General features: G+C 35.7%; 2 protein-coding genes across 3 annotated transcripts in view; one reads left to right on the forward strand and one right to left on the reverse strand.

Moving 5' to 3' along the window:
• ast (single-strand DNA endonuclease protein asteroid) overlaps nucleotides 1–6,508 on the reverse strand; it is a 29,034-nt gene extending 22,526 nt beyond the window's left edge. Inside the window, exon 1 of the mRNA XM_081757324.1 lies at nucleotides 6,345–6,508. The gene's annotated coding sequence lies outside the window, so the exon portion shown is untranslated. The remainder of the gene's footprint in view (nucleotides 1–6,344) is intronic.
• Nucleotides 6,509–6,757: 249 nt separating this feature from the next.
• LOC145684980 (uncharacterized) lies at nucleotides 6,758–23,425 on the forward strand. Of its 2 annotated transcripts, none has more exons than XM_081757329.1 (2): nucleotides 6,758–6,837; nucleotides 21,179–23,425. In XM_081757329.1, exon 2 carries the CDS (start codon nucleotides 21,204–21,206, stop codon nucleotides 22,521–22,523), a length of 1,320 nt encoding a protein of 439 aa, XP_081613455.1. In that variant the 5' UTR covers nucleotides 6,758–6,837; nucleotides 21,179–21,203; the 3' UTR covers nucleotides 22,524–23,425. The 2 variants fall into 2 exon arrangements, with proteins under 2 accessions (XP_081613455.1, XP_081613462.1); XM_081757336.1 differs by having other exon boundaries at nucleotides 6,835–6,884.
• Nucleotides 23,426–23,967: the final 542 nt, after the last annotated feature.

The following is a 23,967-nucleotide window of genomic DNA, read 5'->3' on the forward strand; positions in this document are numbered from 1 at the left end:
AAAATGTTTGAAAGAATTTTATAGGATGTTGATAGAGGAAATGCCTCGATAACTATTACAGTCAGTTTTGTCGCCTTTCTTGTGAAATGATTGATTCTTTCCACTCTTGTAGCAATTCTTCCTTGTTCCAGATTAGGAGAATGAGTTTGTGTATCTTGTTCCACAATTTTTCACCTCCAGCTAAAATTAACTTAACCGGAATTTCGTCTAAACTCGGAGATTTTTTTTTTTTTTTTTTAATTTCTTTATAGCGATTTCTACTTCTATTCTGTTAGGTTCTAGATTACACAGTTCTGTATTTCCCTTTCTTCACGCACATTAGTTTTCGGCTGCGTGTTAAGCAAATCGTCAAAGAAATCTTTCCATCTATTTACAATGCTATCTACATCAGTGAAAACTGTTCCGTCAGCTTTCTTTAATATATAAGCACAAGGTTGATAGCCTTTCTTAAATTTGTTGATTCCCTTACACATTTCCCGGATTTTTTTTTTTTTTTTTTTTTTTTTTTTTTACTGTTATCTTCAAGTTCCTCAATTTTTCAAAAAATCGCGTTTCTTTGTTCTAAAAGAAAGTTTTCCGCCTAATGTCAATGAAAGTTTGTGTAGTTATATCGTTTAGATTTTGTAACCAATGCAGTTTAAATTGTTTTCTTTTTTCTTGTAGATTAGTGCATTCCTGGTAGAACCATGGTTTGTTCCTATGTATTTCCGCGTGTCCTATTTTTCTTTTCCTGAAATTTTAATGCTATCTTTAATTTCAATCTAAGTATCCTCAACACTGTGCACTCCGAATCTTCTAAAACCGAGAATCTATTCGAAACTTCAATCTGGTATTTCTCTCTTACCTGGCTCTCTTCTAATTTCTTCAAATTGAATCTCTCCGTTTTCAGACATTGAAAATTTCCTTTATTCAACGATTATCTCTCTCTTGTTATCACTGCTATCAGGTAGTGATCAGTGTCACAATCAGCCCCTCTAAACGACCGGACATCAATTATGCTAGATTGCCTTCTTCTATCTACTAAAACGTGATCAATTTGATTATGCGTTTTTCCGTCTGGTGAGGTCCAAGTGTATTTATGAAGGTCGCGATGTGGGAATTTTGTACTATTCATGATACGGTTCTTGGATGTTGCAAAGTTCACAAGTCTAACACCGCTGTCATTACTTTCCTTATACAGACTTTCATTCCCTATAATCGGTTTGAATATATCCTCTCGCCCTACCTTCTCACTAAAATCTCCTAATAGAATTTTCATAGAGTATTGCTGGAGTTGGTCAAATATCCGTTTCACTTCTTCCTAAAAACTGTCTTTTATATCGTCATTCTTATCTTCTGTTGGGGTGTGTACATTTAAAACAATAATATCATACCACCGACCTTTAAGAGTAAAAAAAAGGGCTTCCATTATGCCGATCAAATACGCAAGAACCTGTCCATAATGTTCAACGACGCATGATGTATACTGCTTGTACACATTCGCGATAATTTACACTTCAATGGTTTGAACTGTATTGCACAATGAAAGATTCGAATGCTTCCTTTTGTGATTTACTAGTCACTGGTCACTAGTTATTTCCATTTATACAATAAATACCGCATACTATGTAATATCGTAAGTTTACTAATGTTCGTTATATTACTTGACTTAAAAAACACTACTTTTGAATAAATGTTGTGCTGTTCGTGCCTTATGCATGTCCCTCCTTCAACAATCACCATCTTGAATAACAAGTCAGGGTGTCTACTGAGTTTCATTTTCAAAATTCCAGTATATTCAGTATAATTATCAGCAAAATTTCAATACCTAATATAATGATTTTTTAAAGTTCTTTAGGAATAATCACACTCTTAAATGATTTCAGGTTTGTAATTGTTTTACCATCAAAAGAATTTTTAATAAATGTAGTTAGCCTTGATTTTCTAAAATACCTTAATTTAAAAGAGCCTCCCAACTCCCCTCACAGCCCTTGACTCCACCCATTGCTTTAAATGTGTAATTACAAAATGTATACAACTCTTGCTTTGGAAAATTTTACAATCTCAATGTATACAAAATTGTTTCTAAGACTATTAAAACAATTGAAAAAAAAAAGTTGACAAATTACCACTTTCATGATTTTTCCAGTATGTGGATCAAAATTCCAGTATATCTCCAGTTATTCCAGTATCAAAATTAAATTCCAGTATGATTCAAGTATTTCCAGTATCACTAGACACCCTGCAAGTGAATCTGTATTCCGATTATAGTGTTTCCAGTTCTTAAAAATATTACTAAATAAATTATGAGTTCACATGGCGTCCGCCAAAAAAGGGTAATGCCCTTTTATTAAAAAAGTAAATAAACTTTCTATAGCATAGCAAATAAAAAAAGCTCAAAATATGAAGTAAAATAACACTTTAACATGGATTATACTATGATTGATCACTGTTCGGCAAAACACAAAGTTCTGTAATTGAATGTTTATATAAACCATTGGACGTCTTAGCAGAAGGTACTCTGCATGGACTTTTTCTTTGATGAAATCTAACTTTCACCATAGAAGTGGGAAATTGTCTTCATTCAAAAGCATCAGTTGACGTGGGCTTACGTTGGTACAATTTGTCTTCCATTCATTTCTTCCCTGTAGTTGTGATAATTATTTCAATGTACCATCATCTGCAAAAGTGTTGAAAATTTAATCTTCTCTTTTTGTTAGTCGCGTTTTGGGAGTCCTGTCAATGGCTGACTAATAAGAAAATGGCTTGGAATTAATGCTGCTGGATCATTAGGACCATTGGGCGACGCTCCTTGTGAATTTAAACAAGTTTCTTTCTGTGTGATTAATGTCGGTAATTCTCCAACTGTGAGACATGACACTCCCATTAGGCATTATCCTTAAGTGGTACTTAAAGGATTTAACTGCAGCTTCCCAAAGACCACCAAAGTTAGGCGAATATAGAGGGATTAGGTGCCATTGGATTACTTTATTATTTATGAAAACCCTGATGTTCTTGTAATTCAACAACCTAGAGACTCCTTGAAATTCCTTGAGGGAGCAAATGAGGCTACAGGTGATGAACGATGTCAAAACAGAAAACATCGTAAGTGAATTTTCTCATCCATAAAAAATTCCTCCCTGGGGCAACACGTGAAATGCCACTACGTACGTACAAATACTGAAACCTCTGCTGCAACGGGTCAAGCTTATATGCCAAGCAAGGCGACTGGAGCCTACTCCAGGACAATGCCCGGCCACACACTGCCTTTCTGGTGCAGCAGTTCCTAGCCAAAAGGGAGAGCTGTGTCACTCAATCACCCATCCTACTTCCCAGACTTCTCTCTCTCGGACTTTTCCCTGCTCTCCAAATTGAAATCAGCCCCTAAGGGCAAAGGTTTTCGGACGTCCAACGTAATGTTACTATCCAGCTGAAGGCATTCTTAAAGACAAGCACGATGCCAGGAGTTTCCAGGACGTACAACCGTTTCCCGATGTGCATTACAATAAATGGGGATTATTTCGAAGGACAGTAACTGCTGTTTGAGGTAAGACTACAATCCATTGGAAATATACACATATTCACCAAACTTTCTGAACAGAGGTTGTATATACACAATGAGTGTACAGACTGGTGCGTGTTTTTCTTTTACACCTGTCTTCCTTTACACGCACACCCACCGTCACTAAGGAGAATGCTCCAACAGACGCCTCCCGCGGTGCGTTCCTACCTTCGCCCTGAACTACAATAGACGAAAAGCTAGTTTGGATTGATAACCTAACACAGATTGGTGTGTTCTTGCGAACTTACTGCACGTAAGTTTGCATGCATATTAAAGTTGTACGCACTTGGGGGGTACATTCTAGTAAAACGCGGAAAATTGTTATTTAGAACTGTCGAACGTTGCCGAGAAAACGTTACATTTATAGCCATACCATTACGTCCTTTTAACTTAAAGTCGAATTAACTTGCACCGATGAATTCACTATCACTTATAAAATACTACTGTTAAAGGTAGAGAGAGTTAGTTTTACCAGAAAGCCAAGGCGTCGGTCGATTGATGTGTAATGTTCACAGATCTTACGTATAGCATCCCTAATAATGTTCAAAAAACGTAATCGAAAATGTATGCTCTTAACAACGTACTAGTCAATATGGAAGCCATGATAAAATGAATTCGTATGTTAAGTCATGATACGCAACAACAAAACTATCCAACAGGTAAAGCATATAGTAACATGACGAGCGCAGTGTACTTTCACTATCCTCGCTTACACGCACATCCATCATCGTTGACAGGCCTGATGCCTACAAAAGCACATACGCGCGGGACCAACAGCTTCGCTCTACCCATACTCGGGTTAAACAATTCCTGCTTTCTAGTGGTCACTTATTGCATTCTTCATTATGGCATATGTCCGCACGCTATATTTATATACTCATAACGGTTAAGCAAACTTAAAGTGAAGCTGCACCAAAGAAACCCAAGAGTGCACTTCCTCCCACAATATATAATTCATAAGATACTAAAAGAAAGATTAAAATGAATGAGTGCACATTAAAGACAACCATGTAACATACTGTTTTTCCCCTGAGGAGTATTTCTGAACAATGTTAAGAAAAAGTATATTTTACGAGTAAAAGTGTTCTATTTGATTATGCGTACTCTCCGTCGCTGACGCACCTGCAGATACAGATACACCCCCACACAGTGTGGCGCTACTTACGTAACACAGTTAGATACCATTCTCTTTTTCAGTGGTTATCTAGCACAACTTGATTTACGCTTTTTGCACAGTCGTTTTCATGGCATTAGTCCGAATGTATATTTATACCAATAAGAAGAAGTTATTGTAAAGAGTATCTGTACCCATGAATGCAACTCCTACTCTAAGAAACAACTTCTAAGGCTGTGCATGAATATTGTGATGAAATAATTGCACATGAAAAGTTTTAGAATGTTGACCCGTACATACAGCTAAAGGTACGTTAGTAACTAGGTTGCTTTCTTTCTTTATTACGACTACACGGGGATGCAGGTTAGCGTCCTAGAACCCTGGCATTGCATATAACAGGATTGAACGTAGTCACTTCCAGGGCATATTATCTATCTGTACAAATTATTTGCATGCAGTTTTACTATACGGATCCACAGAATATAAAACGTACAGAAAAATTTGGGCGTCTTTAATTTGCCCATTTTGTCGAGAACAGAACCCAACCCACCACTGCGGGGCTTCTAACCCGTTACTACTACTATTATAAATACTGTGGATCCGTATAGTAAAACTGCACGATTATTTGGGCATGCGAGAGTGTAGAATAGAATACTTTATTAGTCATTAGACAACATAGTTGTAATAGACTTCGTCCAGAATAGTATGTAAATTGTAAAAATTATTGAAATGTAACAAAAAAGAAACTATGACTCTATTACTAACTGACAGTTAATAACTAATTGAAACTATTAGTAACAGTTAAACTGTAACTGTTAGGCAACACAATTAGCAATTTATACTTACTTCATATTTACATTGATGGCACTACCACATAACAATAAGCGGGCCGCGGTGGCTCAGTGGTAGAGCGTTCACCTCTGGTGCTTGAGGTCCTGGGTTCGATCCGTCCCCGCCAAGTGAACTTTGTGGTGGACAAACACCGTGTGCGTGGGTTTTCTCGGGGTTCTCCCGTTTCCTCCAACTTTCTTCATTTCACCATTTCATTCATTACTCATCATCACGTCTCCTTTAGCCTAACCGGCATAACCGTGGGACGTAAAACAAAGATTTCATTTTCACTTTACATAACAATAAACAAAAAGCCCATTATTACCATTATTAGGGTTAACCCTTCTTATAACAAACAATGTATGTATGTACACTTTCATCTCTTTTCCTTTGACTTCTTTCTTTTTTTTTTTATCGTTGATGTCGAAAGAAATGTTTTTAATTTGACAGACTATTCTTGATCTGCACCGTAGTTTTCATGCCTCTTACCCCATTGTATTTTTTTTAAAGTGGGGGACCATGGCCTCCTGCGTTCCCCCGCACTTATACCCCTGTCTGTATCCATTAAGGAAACCCCTCCCTTAAGAAATACTTTCTACGACAGTAAGACTGCATTTTATTTTAAAATTCAATATTTCATGAATGTAAGTATGCTCCCTAAAATGGGATCGCACAGAAGTTTCAATCACTCACTATATTAATACATGCTTCTCGTAATTAAGAGTCTCGTGAACTACGTAAAATGCCTGTATACAATTAGTCGTTGAAGCACGTACATTACTTCTCTAAAATGGGTTAGAAAAATCTGCAACTACGTTCTAATTTTCGTTATTTACCAAAGGAACAGCTATTTATTACCTTAAACAAGTGTGGTGCGATAACACTTCCCGTCTGATGTAGAATTTATGTGTAGTTTCACTATTTCTAATTATATAACCTACTTAATATTCTGCATTTTAGTCGAACTTTATCACCTTACTGCCCTACATTAGCGACATCCTATAATTCGACACACGAAGCTATTGATTTGGTCACTTCAAACAAACTTTGCAACTAGCCGTACGTACCTATTTGTCACCACGGACAATTCGGTGCAGAAAATAAATCTTTTCTTAATATATCAATCTAAATTATATTTTTATTAAAGAAGGTTTCCTTCCAGTTTAAAACGTACTAATCAATCTTGCTTTTACCTTATGCATTTTAATTCTTATTTTCTCTAAATCTAATTATGGTTATCGCTTCCGCCCATTCCTTACTTTATCATCAGAGAAGAAGTAGAGTAAATGTAAACACTGTTACAATTATGTAATATTTGGTTTGTTTACAAATATTACATTAAGGTCTGCAGGTGAGTATTCTTTGTTGAAGAGAAACGACAAAAATAAAGTTTGTGGGGTAGTAGTTTTATTTGCACTGCACATACTGCTTTATTTTGACTTTTTAGAATTACTTGTAGAAGTTATGGAACAGTCTAGAATTTAAATAAGATAAATTAAGGGCATAGATTCAGAATAGATCTCATAAAAATGCTAATTTTACAGTTAAAATGAGTGACTGCATATGGAAGCTAATAACATTAGACATTAATATCCACCAGGGGAGTATTTGTGCAAAGTGAAGTAAAGTTGTATGTTTACAAGTGCACGCTTACTAGTCTCAAACTATGACAAGCTATAGTACGGTTGAAAGGAGAGTGCATATCAATGATGGTTGTATTATTATCTTCAGCACAACTTCGTTAACCTGCGACAACATAAAAAACACGTTAGATTAGGTTATATTGATTACCACAGGCCTCCCAGCAGGACATTGAAAAAATATAGGACAGTTTGGTTCAGCATTACCCTCTAAAGCACAGAAACAAATTAAATGTATTGTAAAAAAGGCCACCCTTCACCCCAATTAGCAATTATTTGTTATTGAAAATAGTAATAACACTTTAAAAACGCGGCTCCAATATTGTTAGAATTCAGAACATATTCGTACTACCTCAAAAGAAAAAGAAATAGATAACTCTTATTTATATGATTACCATGGCATTTAACACTTCTCACATTCGTTATTCATATATAATTTTGAATATGTAAATTCAATAAATGCACGCAAAAATATAAATTATTTCTTTACTATCCTTCTAGTTCTTTTATTTTACAGTTGAACTTTATTTTGACATTTTCATTACTTCATATCTTTCTAAAGATAAAAGAAAACTTATTTTTCCGATAACTTATAACTTATTTCTCTGTAATAAAATATTTGAGTCTAATTAAACATCATTTGATCAACGCATTTCCCTTTAGAATAAATCATGTAACAGCATTTCATTCAACAACTGTTATACAACATAAATTTCAGGACATTTCCAGTTGATAAATAATTTTCAGGACATTTCCAAGATTTTCGCAATTTTTGTACTTTCCATGGCTTTTCCAGGGCGTTTCCACGAAATACTTTCATTTCCAGGTTTTCCAGAACGCGTGAGAACCCTGCATATTATGTACAGCAATGTTGGAAGGCGTTGGGATATGTTGGTGAATACCAACACACCTCAATGTCTAGCCAATACCGCTGCATACATAGCTGAAAGAAAATGCTAACACAGCTTACGGTGTAAGAAACTGGAGCACGGCAAGGTTGCTCAGTTAAGCTTCATTGGGAAAGAATAAGCACAAAGAAAGAAAGAAAAAAGAGTGAACATGGCAGGATAGGAAAAAGCAAATTTTTTTTAAAAATAGTGACTAGTCCTTCCAAAAAAAAAAAAAATGCAAAGACACATTTAGCATATTGCTAATATGTAGCAATTTAAATCATCACTGGAACTGCCTTGGCTTGTATTTTTAATAATTCAATCCCTGAAAAATATAGGAAACAAAGGACAAGTTTAAAATACAGGACAAATATACACAAATTCTGAAACTATAGGAAAATAGGACAACTAGGAGCACTGTTACCATGATAATAAGTAACCAGGTAGAGGCTCAACGGAAGGTAACCATTAAATTCCGCCGGTGGATTATTTCTTTACATTCTAGAAAAGCTGTATTTTACGTTCCTAGGATGAAGCTATTATGAGTGCTATAGAAACTCGTAATAGTGATAAAAATACTATAAGGAACTTCGAAAAAATTCTTGAAAATTATACAAAGTCTTTCACTATTGTCTCCAAAAATAAATAAATAAAGTAAAAGCTTTGGCTGGGCGACATAAAGATATCTCACTTGGCATAGATAAATTCAAGGGGGCCAGCAGAAGTAATTGTTGAAAAACTACAATTCTTTTCGATTTCCTCATAAATACGGCTTCCGAATATATGCCATAAGAACTAGTGCAAAAACAAACCAACCTATGTTAGGTAGCTACTAAAATGCACAAATGCTATCTAACCGCGTTAGCACAGGGCGAAGCTGGTAGACCTGTGCTAGCGCAAGGGTGCGTCCGAAGGGAGCAGGCGCATCAGCGATAGTGGGTATACGCGCAAGAGAGAATAGTGAAAACAAATGGTTTTGGCAAAGATACGCATTTCAGTAACGCTCCACTTATAAACATAAAATACAGCTTCTGTACACTGTTCAGAATTACACTGCTGGTGAAAAATAACATCTAATAGAGTCATCTTTCATATGCACCCACTTTTTTTTATACATCGTAAAGCACTTCTAATGATTTTACACTAGAAACCCTACTCTTGTCTTCTAAACCTAAAATACAGTTGTATTACTTTGTATAAAATTCTGTCGCCTGCAGAAATGTGTTCCTTATAAATATCTCTTTCTATACAAAGTATTCAATATTACCTGTAAATCTTCCAAAATGTGATGCGACAAAACTACACCAGCACCTTGCAGTTTTTTCACTATTTGCGCAGAAATGTACCTGTGGTAGTACCAATCTTAAATTTTATTTTCAAGTTAAATCTGCTTCTCATGTTTAGTTATGATATATGAAAATACGGAAATAAGTTAACTTGTGGACAATTGTATCTGAAGAATTAGGTCACTATGTAAATTCTGTTACACATTCATGTCTGTGAATTTGTCTTGTGCGCTTATGACAGCTTTACTTATATAATTGAACTCATTACGAAAAGCTAGCTCAGACATACTTCTTTGTTTCTAAATTTCGAAATTTATTCTGGAATGCGGACTCGGAATACTTTTATCACTGCACGTGGCTTTACGTCACGTCCACGAGCTTTTAGATTATCAACCTCACCAAAGATCCTGATATAAAATATTAGATAATTTCAAGAAAGGGAAGTATCGACAGATCTGGGAATTCATGCAGTTTAGGTAGTTCATGGAGTTGGTTCACATCTTTGTCTATCGTCATCATGAACATGACGACTCCTTTCAAGTTTAACGCCGCCGAATCAGTGGGTGTTAGGCATAAACACTATATGACTAGTAAAGGACTACTAGTCATTAATACTCTGTCTCTGAGGTCCGGTGCTTGGGGTCCCTGGTTCGATCCCAGCTCGCGCCGTGTGAACTTTGTGGTGGACAAACACTGTGCTCGAGGGGTTTTTCGGGGTTCCCCCGTTTCCTCCCACTTTCTTCATTTCTTTATGTATACAAGTGCAAAATCATTTCTCATTATCACCGTCTCCTTTAGCCTAACCTGCATAACGTGGGACGTTAAACTTATTTTTTTTTTTTTTTTTTTTTTTTTTTTTTGCTGTGAGGTAATAATTCACCACCAACAAGAACTACATCAGGGTCGGGGCTGGGCGGTAATCAAAAGCATACAAGGTATATGTTAGGGAAATCTGTGCTAGGCTTTACAAGTGCATAAGAGAAGTCAGTAACAGACACATAAATTCACATTCAAAATTAACTCTATTAAAACTCTTTTTAAGTTTGATTTATGAGATTTAATTATTGTACCTCTCGCTATACACCCCTAAATTACATCCTAGAATTAAAACAAGCTCATATAACAACATACCGTCCAGATATATATGCTATAAGAACCACAGTGCAAAAAGCAAACCGACCTGTGCTGTATGACCACCAAAAAGTACGAATGCTATCTAACCTAGTCAGACGGAGATAAAGCTGGTGGGCCCACGCGAGGTTTCATCCAAAGGGAGTAGATGCGTCAGCGAAGCTGGGTATGCTATAACCGAGGGTACTGAAAACAAGTCGCTTTTCGCAGTGATACGAATTCCTTTAGGACTTGTATGGTTTCACATTAGTAACGTTAACGCTACACATATAAAGTAAAATACAGCTTTTGCATACTATGCCGTCAGAAAATAATATCTAATGAGCCTAATGTCTTTTTCCATATGCGTTTACTTATTTTAACCGTCATTTAACATTTGCAATGATTTTGCACTTGTATACATAAAATACAGCTCTATTACTATTCAATTCTGGTGCTTGCTGAAATTTGTTCCTTATAAACTTCTCTCTTCGTGCAGAATATTGAAGTTTACCTGTAAATTTTGCAAAATGTGGTGTGCCTAAATTTCAATTATACCTAAGGAAGTATTGTTGTACATATTATCCTTTTCGTATCACAAATACGTAGATGCATGCATGCAGTCCAATCATACATGGATTCATGTGTTGTATAGTTTGAGGATGGCTGCATACGGATCCATGGGGTCCGGATCTGGATTCGAAATTCAGACCTCAGTCTGGGTCCTAATCTGGATCCTAAAATCGGATCTCGATTTCTATTCAAACCTACATTTGAAATTGTGATAACAAACTTGAATATCTAAAATTCGTCAAAGTTAAGCGTTAAAATAAATCCTATAATTCCGAAATGAAGAAATTTATATGTAACCTAAAGATAGCAATAAAGCTCCGTATGTAAAATTTTCAAAATTAAGATTAAGTTAGTCTTCTTCTTGAAGAGGATTTCCGACAACATAGAAAATTATATTACATGAATTAAAATTAAGTGCAGCTGTTGTAGAACTATTATAAGAGGCATTTTCAGGAATGATAAAGAAATTTCTTCTCGAATGAATATAAGTAAAATACTATAAAACTTCATAAATACAAGTCAGGAGATCTCTATTTCAAATAAATATGGACTATTGTTATATAAATATGTACGTATATATACAGTGTTCGAAGTAAAAAACAGAGTCGGTAGTTTTATTATGATTTTGACTTCACATACCGGATATCTAAGTGTTGAAATGCAGTAATGGTATGTTGCCTAAAAGGTTGCATTTCTATTTACATAATGACTGAAAGCCATTAGAAAGCTTCTCTGTAAAGAAGGGGGGGGGGGTGTATCTGGAGACTAATCCCCTTCAACAACTTTCTGAAAGAAATAAAAAAAAAAAGTATCCTCCTATGTTGTATTATAAAGAATTATACACGAAAGTGCTCAAAAGCCGAATGAGAATATTAACAAATTCCTGCGGAAAACCTCCCGGTCCCCACTCGACTGTAGGGTATTCCAAACACTCAGAAGGTCCGCCCCCTCAGCAGACAACCCCTAAATCTGCCCATGCTTAAATCATGGCATTTATATGCATTAAGGCAAGAAGACATACCCATACATAAAAAATAAACGATTCAATATGGCACATCAAAACAAACTAGGTGGACTTCTTTTAAAGACAACTCATTTGAAAACAAAAGGTAGGGAAAAAGTAAGAAAAATGTCGGTGTTGCCAAGTAATAAATTATTTCTACATAAGAAATAAAATCTTTTTACCTGCAAAGCTATTTGTCAATTACTGTGTACAAAAATGGATTTATTAAAGGTATTTAGCATCTACTCTCCAGTGACGGTATGTCTTTATCAGTGAAAAACCAGAGGCGGTATGGCATACCACCGCATACCTTCTCACTTCGACCACAGTATATATACCAATCAGCAATGAAATGATATTAAATCTTTAGGTAACGTTCCACGGTGGTGCCACGAGGGCTAAAGGACACGAATAAAATTGCAACTGGATGATGATGAAAGGATTGGTGGAATTAGAAAGTGTGAGGAAACGGGAGAACCGCGAGAAAACGCACGAAAACGATGTCGTTCACCACGAACTCACTTGACCTGGTATCGAACCAGAGATTCCTGAAACAAGAAGTGAGCGCTCTACCACTGTGTCACCGTGTCTCCATATCGGAAAAATAGGTTATGTTCTCTAACTGATACTTTAGGAAGTTGATTTTAAGACATATGAAGGTAAATAATGTGTATCATAAATGTAAATTTTCGTTTCTCATGGGTAAAATTAAAATTCGAGTGAAATTATCTTTAGTGTTTTTGTACAACTTTTAATAAAAATCATTTATGAAATAAATGGTTTGCTGTTGGGTTTTGTAGAATATGTAATAAGATACTTGCAAACAAGAAAATATGTACTTTATGTTAGCCGAAGTTACATATACTAGTAACTTAAATATCTGTATTTAAATTCAATATATGTCAAACACTAGAATATGGCATTACTATATTGATATTGTAATAAATTTATACCTAACGCTTATATTTCCCTTTTTATCGCAAAGTCTTGAAATTAAATATCTGTTCTACTTTTCGCCTCGTGTTGTTTCGAATACAATGCCTGACGGGAACAGATTTTTTGGTATTAATCTAACGTTGTGTGGTAATGTTTGGTTTCAGCTTAACGTTCCTTTCTTAGCACGTTCCTTACTATATGACACGTGTACTTACAGTTTAACGTATAACCTGCACCATATGCACTCCAATCGCGAATATCAAAACACTAATCATATAGCCACGAGAAAACGTGTGAGTTGTTAGAGAAACTACGTGAATTAACAAATATCGATGCACAGTCCATACACATCATATGCCCGCGTACCTCAAACGTGCTTTGCCTGGGCTGCAGCACTAAGGCGAAGTTACACGTGCGCCTAGACTCTACGTGCGAACTCTGAACCAGATCTGAGATCTCGACACAGATCCAAGTTGAGATCCGAATTCGAGATCGGATCTCAGATCTAGATCAGAGTTCGTATGTAGTAGACTGCGAACAGTCTACAAATATTGAGAAGACAAATGTTTCGGTGAACTGTTTTAACTCAGATAAGAGCGCTTCGTGAGTTTGGCTACACAAAATCAAAGTTGTTCCCTGTTTCTGTCTTAATAACCATTTCAAAAAAAAATTTAGACGGGGAAAAAGTTATTCCTGCCTGGGATGAAAGTTTTCTTCTTTAGGGAGTTGGGATGGATAAATTTTTGTCAAAGTAGGAAATCCCTGCCATCTGCCTTTCAATTCGTATACTGCATGTAAGGCGTAATGTATTGACAGAAAAATATCATTAGGAAATGTGCTTTACTATAATGCAGTTATACGTAACGAAACGGTGCACGATGAAGATGAGGTGCGAATGTGTAGTTTGTAGGTTCGTACATGTACAGTGATTGCGTCCTAACCTTCAGTATTATTTACTCTTGTTCCTCCACTTCCTGCTGGGTCCAAAACTATATTCTTACTCAAGAATTCTTAGTAAAAGTGAACACTGGGAAAATCGTTTTGATGGTATATAAGTTGCACACATGCAATAATTACGAATAGCGCCCAGCGCTGTACCATTCGCGGCCTAACCTTTAATGCCGGCTTTCACACTTCTCGCAATATTACAGAACATTTTCCCTCGAGCAAGCGTTCCTGGTAAAGGTAATCAGTAAACACGGACATAATCGTTCTTATGACATATGTTTGCAACCACATTATAAGTGTGTACGCAGATGATGGGTCTACGTTCAATATTGTGCCAGTGTAACCCCCTATTCTTACTCTACACGGATATTTCGACGTTCCAATTTACATTTTTCCATTGTCATTGCCACTTTTAAAAGAAAACAGTATATTTTCAGGCATTACTTTTGTGCACACCTATTCTTAATTTGTGCAGCGGCAGGTATTATTCTGTAATTATGAGACGATTTTTATAAAGAAAAATCAATATTGGTAGCCAATCTTTTCTGTCAATCTGCACACAATTTATCTTTAGCCCAAGGTCTACCAAGCCTCGAGGAGACTGCATTTCACACACGCATAAGTTAATTTTAGTGAAGTCGTCTACCACTAAATACAAATTTTAGTATCTGTGCAATCATACAAATACATTAGACTATCTTAAAACACACAAAATATCCGGTATAATACTACTGCAAGGGTAGGTTGATAAACTCCCAACTTCACCAGGGAAACAGGCAAATGTCCAATGATTATTAATGACTTTCTTCACTTTACTCTTTCTTAGTATAATGCACTCGTCATATCGTTGTTATAATACATGAAGACAGTAAGAAATTTCCAAAGTAAACCAACATGTTTAATGTTAATGACGGCATCTCTGACATTGAGGTGTGAGCGAGAGCCATTTTCAATTTAGAAGAGATTATATGTAAAGCCAAGTCCTAGAAGAAATACTCTTATACCTCTAATTACTTAATGAAACAGTAGGATGTAGGATGTAGGATGTATTACATGATAACTAAATAACCAACACGAAGGTTTGATGCTACATTCTCAGTAGCCAACTGGATCCAATTTCTACTTTATATTTCTATTTCTGCGAGATCCATCTTAAACATAAGTCACGTAAAGTGTCGGAGTAAAAGCCAGTTTCAAACAGATCCAACAATTGATTGTTACCATCGTCAGTGTGTATTTGTAAATCTACGTTGCTCTGAGAACTACAGTTTTGACAACCTTCTACCTTGTAGAAATAATGCTTGTGAGTTGATTAAAAAAAAAATTGTTGGGTTTTCTTACTTTATAAGGCGTCTTCCCATTTGCAGTATTTAGATTTGAAATAAATGTCGATAAAATATTCATCTGTGATCATTCCGCACTACTTAATCCTGAATGCGTATATATTAACTGTTTCCATCGCTTGAGAAAGACTAACCGTATAGGTATTTATTATTTGGTAAATTAATTGATACTTCTAAAGCTTTCAGCTACTAAGTAACTGATAGTTTTCCCATATTGTATTTCATTAATTAAAAATGTTGAATTTTAATTTTGACCTTTTCCCCAAGAACCGGCACTCAAACTAGAGCTCCATATTGACTATGTGGATAGCGTATGCCCTTTGGCGCAAGAGACCTAAGTTTGATTTCCAGCGGGGCCTCATGAGGTTTGTGTCGCACGTTAAGTTGTAGGCTAACGTCTCATATAGCTTCGCTGCTGAAAGGGACGCTAAACTCAAATCACTCATCAATTCATAAATGTTTTATAGGGAAAATTTTTCAAAAAGGTGATTCTTTGAGGGTTTTTTTTTTTAAGAAAGGCATAGACGATAGCAAAAATTTATTACTGATACTGTTTGCAATTGTTTTTCTCGGATGCTTTAGGTGGAATGTTGAACTTTTATTAGTATTTTTTTTTTTTTATCTATTTGTTACCGTAGCTCCTCTAGTCCATTGTGTACCCGTGAAAAAATTATTTATTTTGCTAGCTTTACCCGTCAGTGTTCGCCCCCAGTTCAATAGGGATGTTTACTATCCTGCACTGATAGTGGCAGTACATTGGAGGCAATCGAGCACCAGCATGTCCTCAAATCCCGGGTTATGGTCAGGACCTTTGTAATAGATTATTGTGCTCTGGCCTTCTTTGGGGATGGAGATGTACTGTGGCACCATTCCGTTCACCGCTGTTTGGTCAAGGCATCGTAGAAATACATTTAGGCCTTGTCTATGGTTACCAGTTGTTGCACGAACTGGAGCCTTTAAAATTATCTTGATATTAGCCAAAATTGCCATGCACGTTCCCAATCATTTCATTTTGCTATAACCTTCTTACCTTCTTCACTCAGTTTTTCATGGACAACCTTACACTACCATTTTCACCAGGTTATTAGCGTTAATCATTTCGCAAGTAGTCAGCAGTCAAGTTAGCCGTATTTTGATCTTACTGTAGGGTCGATTCTTTTCTCCAAATTGCCCTTGCTTAAAATCTACAGCTTTTTTTTTTTTTTTTTTTTTTTAAATTATTTTCCATTGCATATAATCGTATTGTACTCTTGTTCCATTGCTTATAATCGTATTGTATTCCAATGCAATACTTCGGCTTTGTGAATCTTGGGGGAGGGGGGAGGCTCCTATAGGAAAATTATTTGATGAATAAACACTACGCAGATTTGTTAGATTCTGGAACCTGACTGTTAGTTTTTATTTATTTATTTATTTATTTTTTAAGCAGGATAAAACTTCTGGTTTGCATTATCTCCAAATCTGTTTCGCTTTGATCATGTATCTAACCCGACACTAGATGGAAGAATCTGTAACTCCATTTCGGAGGATACATCCAGTACCTCTACCAACATCTCAGAGCGAGAGTTGAAGGCCTGCATTGAAACTGGATAGTGGCTTATAACATTCTGACACTTTATACATTCAGTGGACAGGAGTAAGTCCCTTTGTAGATGATCATGTACAATTTATGGAATGTGTGAATAAGTTCATGATGGTCATGCTGGGTGTTCATTTTTCGTTTTCTGTTAGTATACATAGTAGAGAAAACTGCTATGAGGGAGTCGGCAAGGTATCTACTTACTAAGTGAGTGGGAAAATTTTCTCGTTTGAGTGTGGCTTACAAGTTCACTTAGCCTCAGTAGAATGGTAAAATGCATGGTGTTGACTACATCACTACCGTTATTTACGGAAATCTAGAAAGAGTGGAGCCTTATTTCCACTTAGCCCTTGAGCTTTCTTTAATATTAACTCTAACTACTGCCCATCATTCACTTCGACTCTGAAATAACAATTGTTACTGATGGTAATCTGTACTTGCCATTTATGGATTGAAATACTGAAAATATACGGCAGATGGAATCATTACTAAATACAAGCGTGTAAGGTTTTACTATTGTTAATGTTCACTTACTACATTTTCAGATCAAATCGCAAGATCTTTCTAGTTCACTTTCCATATGATCTCTTCCATTCATGGTCTAGAATGAATTGTCATGTTCGGACTTAAAAAACCTTCCAGTAAATATTATCTTTGCTAATAACCTTACAGAAATGTATATCGATTCTTGGTACAGTGGCTGAATGTTTATAGCTTTTAAAGATATTCCAGTATGTCAGACCTTCCTTCACACCCTCACCCTACCGTAAACTTTTTGCTCGTTGTTCTAGACTTAAACATATATTTTGAATAACTTTATGGTTTAAGAAATCCGAAGATTCATTCTGCAGGAAACGAAACTTGTATCATATTCTGTGTGAGGCTAATCTATCCAGGATGGGTGTTACTAGATCTTTCTAAAATCCTGCTGCGTAAGACAGTCACTTGCTTGGACTCTAAATGTTTCTTTTCTTCTTAATTATAACTCTATAGTAGGGCTGTTAAAATCATTCTAATATTTTTATTCGAATTGGAACATTAGTATTCTAATAAAAAATTAATACTTTTCTGAGCAGAGTTTATATTTATTTATTAAAATTGAAATAAGGCGTAACAGTTTCAATAACTTAACGTTATCTTGGGAACCGGTCAAAATCCCCACAGCCAAAACCCCCACACTCAAGAAATGTCAAAACGCCCACACGATCGGTCATAACCCCCACACAAATGGACAAATCCCCCAAACGCACGAACGGTCAAAACCCCCACAGCCAAAACCCCCACACTCAAGAAATGTCAAAACGCCCACACGATCGGTCATAACCCCCACACAAATGGACAAATCCCCCAAACGCACGAACGGTCAAAACCCCCACAGCCAAAACCCCCACACACAAGAAATGTCAAAACGCCCACACGATCGGTCAAAACCCCCACACAAATGGACAAAACAGCCACACATAGCAACGGTCACAATCCCCACATAAATGGACAAAACCCCCACACAAATGGACAAAACTCCCACACAATCGGTCAAATCTCCCACACTCTGAAATGATCCTGGTTGTATGTCTTGCCCTTGTACTTTTTAATAACATTTTTTATTCCACTTAAACCTATGTTGCAACTATTCTTCTTGCACTGTTTTGTAATGACAGAAACACTAAGGTGGGCGTCGTAAAGAGCCGCAACAAAGACGTGCAATCACGGTATTTTCAGAGTGTGGGGGATTTGTCCGATTGTGTGGGGGTTTTGTCCATTTATGTGGAGATTGTGACCGTTGCTATGTGTGGGAGTTTTGTCCATTTGTGTGGGGGTTTTGACCAATCGTGTGGGCGTTTTGACATTTCTTGAGTGTGGGGGTTTTGGCTGTGGGGGTTTTGACCGTTCGTGCGTTTGGGGGATTTGTCCATTTGTGTGGGGGTTATGACCGATCGTGTGGGCGTTTTGACATTTCTTGAGTGTGGGGGTTTTGGCTGTGGGGGTTTTGACCGTTCGTGCGTTTGGGGGATTTGTCCATTTGTGTGGGGGTTATGACCGATCGTGTGGGCGTTTTGACATTTCTTGAGTGTGGGGGTTTTGGCTGTGGGGGTTTTGACCGTTCGTGCGTTTGGGGGATTTGTCCATTTGTGTGGGGGTTATGACCGATCGTGTGGGCGTTTTGACATTTCTTGAGTGTGGGGGTTTTGGCTGTGGGGGTTTTGACCTAGACCCGTTATCTTCATCAGACGTTACCTAGAAGAGATATCTTCATAACATTAAATTACTATTGTTATATAATTTTAATTGTTACATTGGGGGGGGGCTCAGTGGTAGAGCGTTCACCTCTGGTGCTTGGGGTCCCGAGTTCAAACCCTGCTCCCGCCAAGTGAACTTTGTGGTGGACAAACACCGTGTGCGTGGGTTCCCACTTTCTTCATTCCACCGTTTCATTCATCTCTCATCATCACCGTCTCCTTTAGCCTAACCGGCATAAGCATGGGACGTAAAACTCAAAAATTTCATTTCATTTCAATTTAATTGTTACATTTTGTAATTTTAAATTTATTATATACGATAACTGTTTTCTTAATCATTATTTTTACTTTTCTCCTTTATTATCATTATTTTATAATTATTCTAAATATCAGGTAATTTAAAAATTTTTCTCTATTCAGTGTTCTGTCACATAATTTTATTTCTATTGCTTTTCTTAATAATTTCTCATATCCGTGATCTTTATCCTTCAATTCGATCTAACAATCTATCCCATAATTCATGTATTAGAAGTCCGTTTGTGCAGTTCATTAATCTTCCCCCTTTTTCTTTCTTAATCCTTCCCGCTTCTTTCCATTTTCTTATCATTGTTCTATTATCTTTTTCTAGACTTTGGACCCCTTCCCAATCTATATCATACCCTGTTTTTTTTTTTTTTTTAATAATGTTTGTATATAGCGTTATTTTCTCTTTTAAGCCTCACATCGTCCCTGTGTTGTTTCACCCTTTCCTTGAGCTTTTCTCCTGTTTCTCCAATGTATATCATATTACAATTCTTACACTTCACTTCACACACTACTCCTTCTTCATTTATGTCTTTCCTTATGTTTCTCATTTTCTTAAACACTTCCAGAACTCTCCGTCCTCCCTTTCTGTATCTCTTCAAACTACCCTTATTTAATAAGTTCTTCAAAATCTGTCTTTTCTCCAATGCTCTCTATCCCGTGCCATTTTCTCTCTTCCGCTTCCATTTTCTCTTCCTTTCCTTCTTTCCTCTTCTATTCTGATTTTCTTTATCTCCTTTTTGTTGTACCCATTTTTCTGTAGTAGACTGAGAAACTTCTCTATGTCTTCTTTGTTCTTCACTATCTATTTCTTTTATTCACTCAATATTTCTTATGAAGTTTCTTTTTGTGCTATAATCCACGTCACTTCTTTTATGACAGTAAATTTCCACCACACATTCTTTGTTGTACCATGTCGGAGTTATTCTTCCCTCTTTTCTTTCTGTTGTCATGTCCAAGTAATCTATCATATTGTTCCTTTTCACTTCTGTTTCCAGGCATATCTCTTTCTCTTCATTGTCAATGCTTCTTACAAACTTTTCTAGTCGTTTCCTTGTTCCTTTCCATATTTCCAAGCAAACAATGAGGTAACGTCTGATAAAAAATAACATCAAGTTATTGAAACCGTTACGCCTTATTTTAATTTTAATAAATAAGTATAAACTCTGGTCAGAAAAGTATTAATTATTTTTGTAGTAGTTCCAGAGTCGAGGTGGATGGAGTTACATGAAGTATTCTAAACTTCATTTTTATTGAAGTTTCACATTGTGTAAATTTATCCATATAGATGTATGTTCATTTATTTTGTAACAAATATTTTCGTTAGAAGTTCATTTTGGAAAATTCCCACTCTTTTTGCATGTTAGCGGCGAATTTTCACAAGAACAATTATTGTTCAAAGACCTTTCCCCTTCCCCCGATAACCTAGTGGCAAGTGCGTGCCTCTTTGTCATCGGGTTTCGGTTTCACTTCCCAATGAGATAACCTTGAAATTTTGAATCCATTGCTGTGGTTCTGATTTCTCCCTTAAATTGTAGTTCTCTGTGTCATATTTCCTCGGTGCTGGAAAGGAACGTTAAACTTCTACGAACAACAGTATGGTTCAGTAAATTTTTACTGTTAGTTTCTGAGCGTAAGGGACATTTATTTTCTCGATTTCCTTGAAGAGGAATAAGGATGTGAGTGTTGGAAATATTTCCTATATTACCTTTATACACCGTATTTCAATTTTACACAAATACCGTTCAATTCTAAATGTAAAACTAATGAAGCAAGTTTTATTTTAAATACACGAAATTATTTCAATTTTTTTTCTTCATACTCTATTGTTATTGCTGTTTCAGTAAGGGTCAGCAGTGAGTGAACGTTATGTCAGTTTCTTCGCAGAAGGAACCGAAATATCCTGCATTTTTCTACCCTACAATGTGCCACGTTTGTAAGGCCACACCTGATACCTGCAGTACCTTGAAAAGATGTGGAGGTTGTAAAATGATTAGTTATTGTGGTGTATCACATCAAAAGAAGCATTGGCGAACACACAAAGCTGTGTGTCACTATATTCAGTCAACGGTAAAAACTCAAAATAGCACAACGTTCTTTGATGAAGTAAACGAAGAAACTGATGCCAAACAATGGCGGGATTTCCGGGTAAGCAAGATGGTTCTTTGTGAAATAACAATTGGGAGGAAACTAACTACTGATGAAGAACAATTATTCTTATTTCCAAGAGTATGTATTGTGTGCAAAAATGCTAAGCAAGATGAACTTATTGATTGTCGGGGATGCTACAGCGTCTCATATTGTTCTGTAGAACACGAAGAGAAAGATAGCCACCGTCATAAGAAGGTTTGTTCCTTGCTTAAGCTCTGTCTATCCATGGATTCCTATTTTTGCTTAGGAGGTACTCAGTTACCGTTTGTGAATATACCCATTCAGAGAACTGTCCGCAAACTACCGGCATCAATGGATGAATTTATTAAGAATTATATTGTTGAAACAAAAATCGGTCCCCTAATATATGATAACGATCCAAAGACTCACGCTTTATTGTCTGAATATTTAACATGTTCTTTGACGATTCTTTATTGTTTACAGAGGATGAATGATGTGAACTGTGAAAACTTGGAGCATTTAACGGTTCATCTTGTCGGAGCGTCAGCGTTTGAGACTTCCTTGCTCAAAAGATGGGAAACTTTACTCCATTGGTTGCCGAACCTTAAATTTTGCTGTTTGATATTTGTTGGTCCGGATATTCCAGAAACCGTGAATTATGATTACAATGCTTTGTGTGATGAGTGTGAAAAAGGTGGACGGAAAATGAGGCATATGTATAACAAAACAGCGTATCATGAGTTTGTTACAAGTAGATCATTCAGAGCACCAGATTTAATTGTGTCTTTTAACTGCGGTCTCCATGAATATGAAGGCTCTGAAAATAATAGTTGGAAACCATCAATTCCGTTTTTGGTTAATTGTAAGAAAACACCACTTATTTTAACATCATACACAAAAGAAGAAGCTGAGAAGGATGTGAAAGTTGTTAAAGAACAGTGTCCGAGCTGTAGTACACTGGTGTTTGCTGAAAAGAATCCATTTGCTAGTCAGAGACCGTACAGAGATTGGGCTGCTGACGACACTGCGGGTGTGTTTTTCCAAAACAATTTTTTGTCCATTTTGAAATCTGCTTAGATACATGCATACACAACAATACAAATGGGATTATCTGTATTCTAGTATCAATGCCATGTAACAAAAATCTATCAACAGCGTAAGGATTCATCACATAGCAATTTTTAAAATAGTCTTATCTTCTGTACTAAAAAAAGAGAATTCATGGAGTCTTAGAACCTCAAATAGTTGTGATATTTTCATATACAATATGTTTGTATACTGGTATATATCTCTCTGGAAATATTCATCCATTTTACACTATTGGGAGTATTCAAATTTCTAATATTTTAAAGGTTTGAAGTTAGTTATATATATATTTTTTTTCTATTTAAACAGTTTATAAATAAAGCAAGTGCTTAATAACACAAGTAACACGAAGTACCATTAATTTGTATTAAGTTGAAAATTATTAATCATATTTACTTTTGAACGGTTTATTATTATTGCTATTCTTTAAGCTGATGAAGACAAGTATATTACCGGTACATGAATTATTGTGACGTAAATAAAAATTAAACTTGTCCAAAATAATGTGATAATTTATAACTTGATATAAAAAGTAAAAGACATCTTGAAAGTACAAATATATTTACTAGATTACAATACTCAGGAAGCACTGAAAAGGTTTAGCTACACAATTCTGCTTTATAATAAGAACTCAGCAGTAATTATGTTTACATTTAAAAACATGTTTTATTTTAACTTTGTTCAGATTGCCAATTTTAAATAATAAGATTTTATCTCGTGTAAGGCACAAAGCCATCTCTGGTTATTTTTACTGATAATTAATTTTCTTGTTTGCTTTCCGTTCTTTTGTAAATATTTGTTAATTGATTTTTCAGCATAAAATCAAATGCATAAATATTTGGTGTGGGATCATAACTCTTTTAAGGAAATTTTTTTACACTAGCTTTCATCATTGTACACCATTTAGACTTGTATATTTTTTACTATATTTAATAAATGAACAATGACAGATTTCAATTAATTCATCAAATGTTATTGTCATTTTCATTTTATCAGTACAAAAAAGAAAAAAAGTACAACTTAAAATCGTAAAAAAATAATCATATCTACCTCCTTTCATATGTCTAATTCTTACGCTGTTGTAAATCAGTACAAGCTAGGGCATCAAATATTAAACTGAATACTGTAATATTTTTAAGTAGATTTTATGTACAAAATAGGTATTTGTATTTTTGTGCTACTTGCGAGAAAATTTTAACATTCTTTTTAGATTAAATTGTGCAACTATTTCAAAATTGTACAACTATTTTAGGTAAATCGCATATTCTACATTGTAATAACATAGCATTAAACTCTGATGTGTAAGGAGCATAATTGACAAACATTTTCTTATAGTTTGTGTCATTTCCGATATATCATTTCAATATTTTTAATATATAAAGTAATGTGCTAGTGATAAAATATTCTTGAAGTGTATCGTGTGTTGCAAGATGTC

Source organism: Thermobia domestica, chromosome 1, assembly GCF_964235325.1.
Source record: "Thermobia domestica chromosome 1, izTheDome1.hap1.1, whole genome shotgun sequence".
NCBI classification, from domain to species: Eukaryota; Metazoa; Arthropoda; class Insecta; order Zygentoma; family Lepismatidae; genus Thermobia; species Thermobia domestica.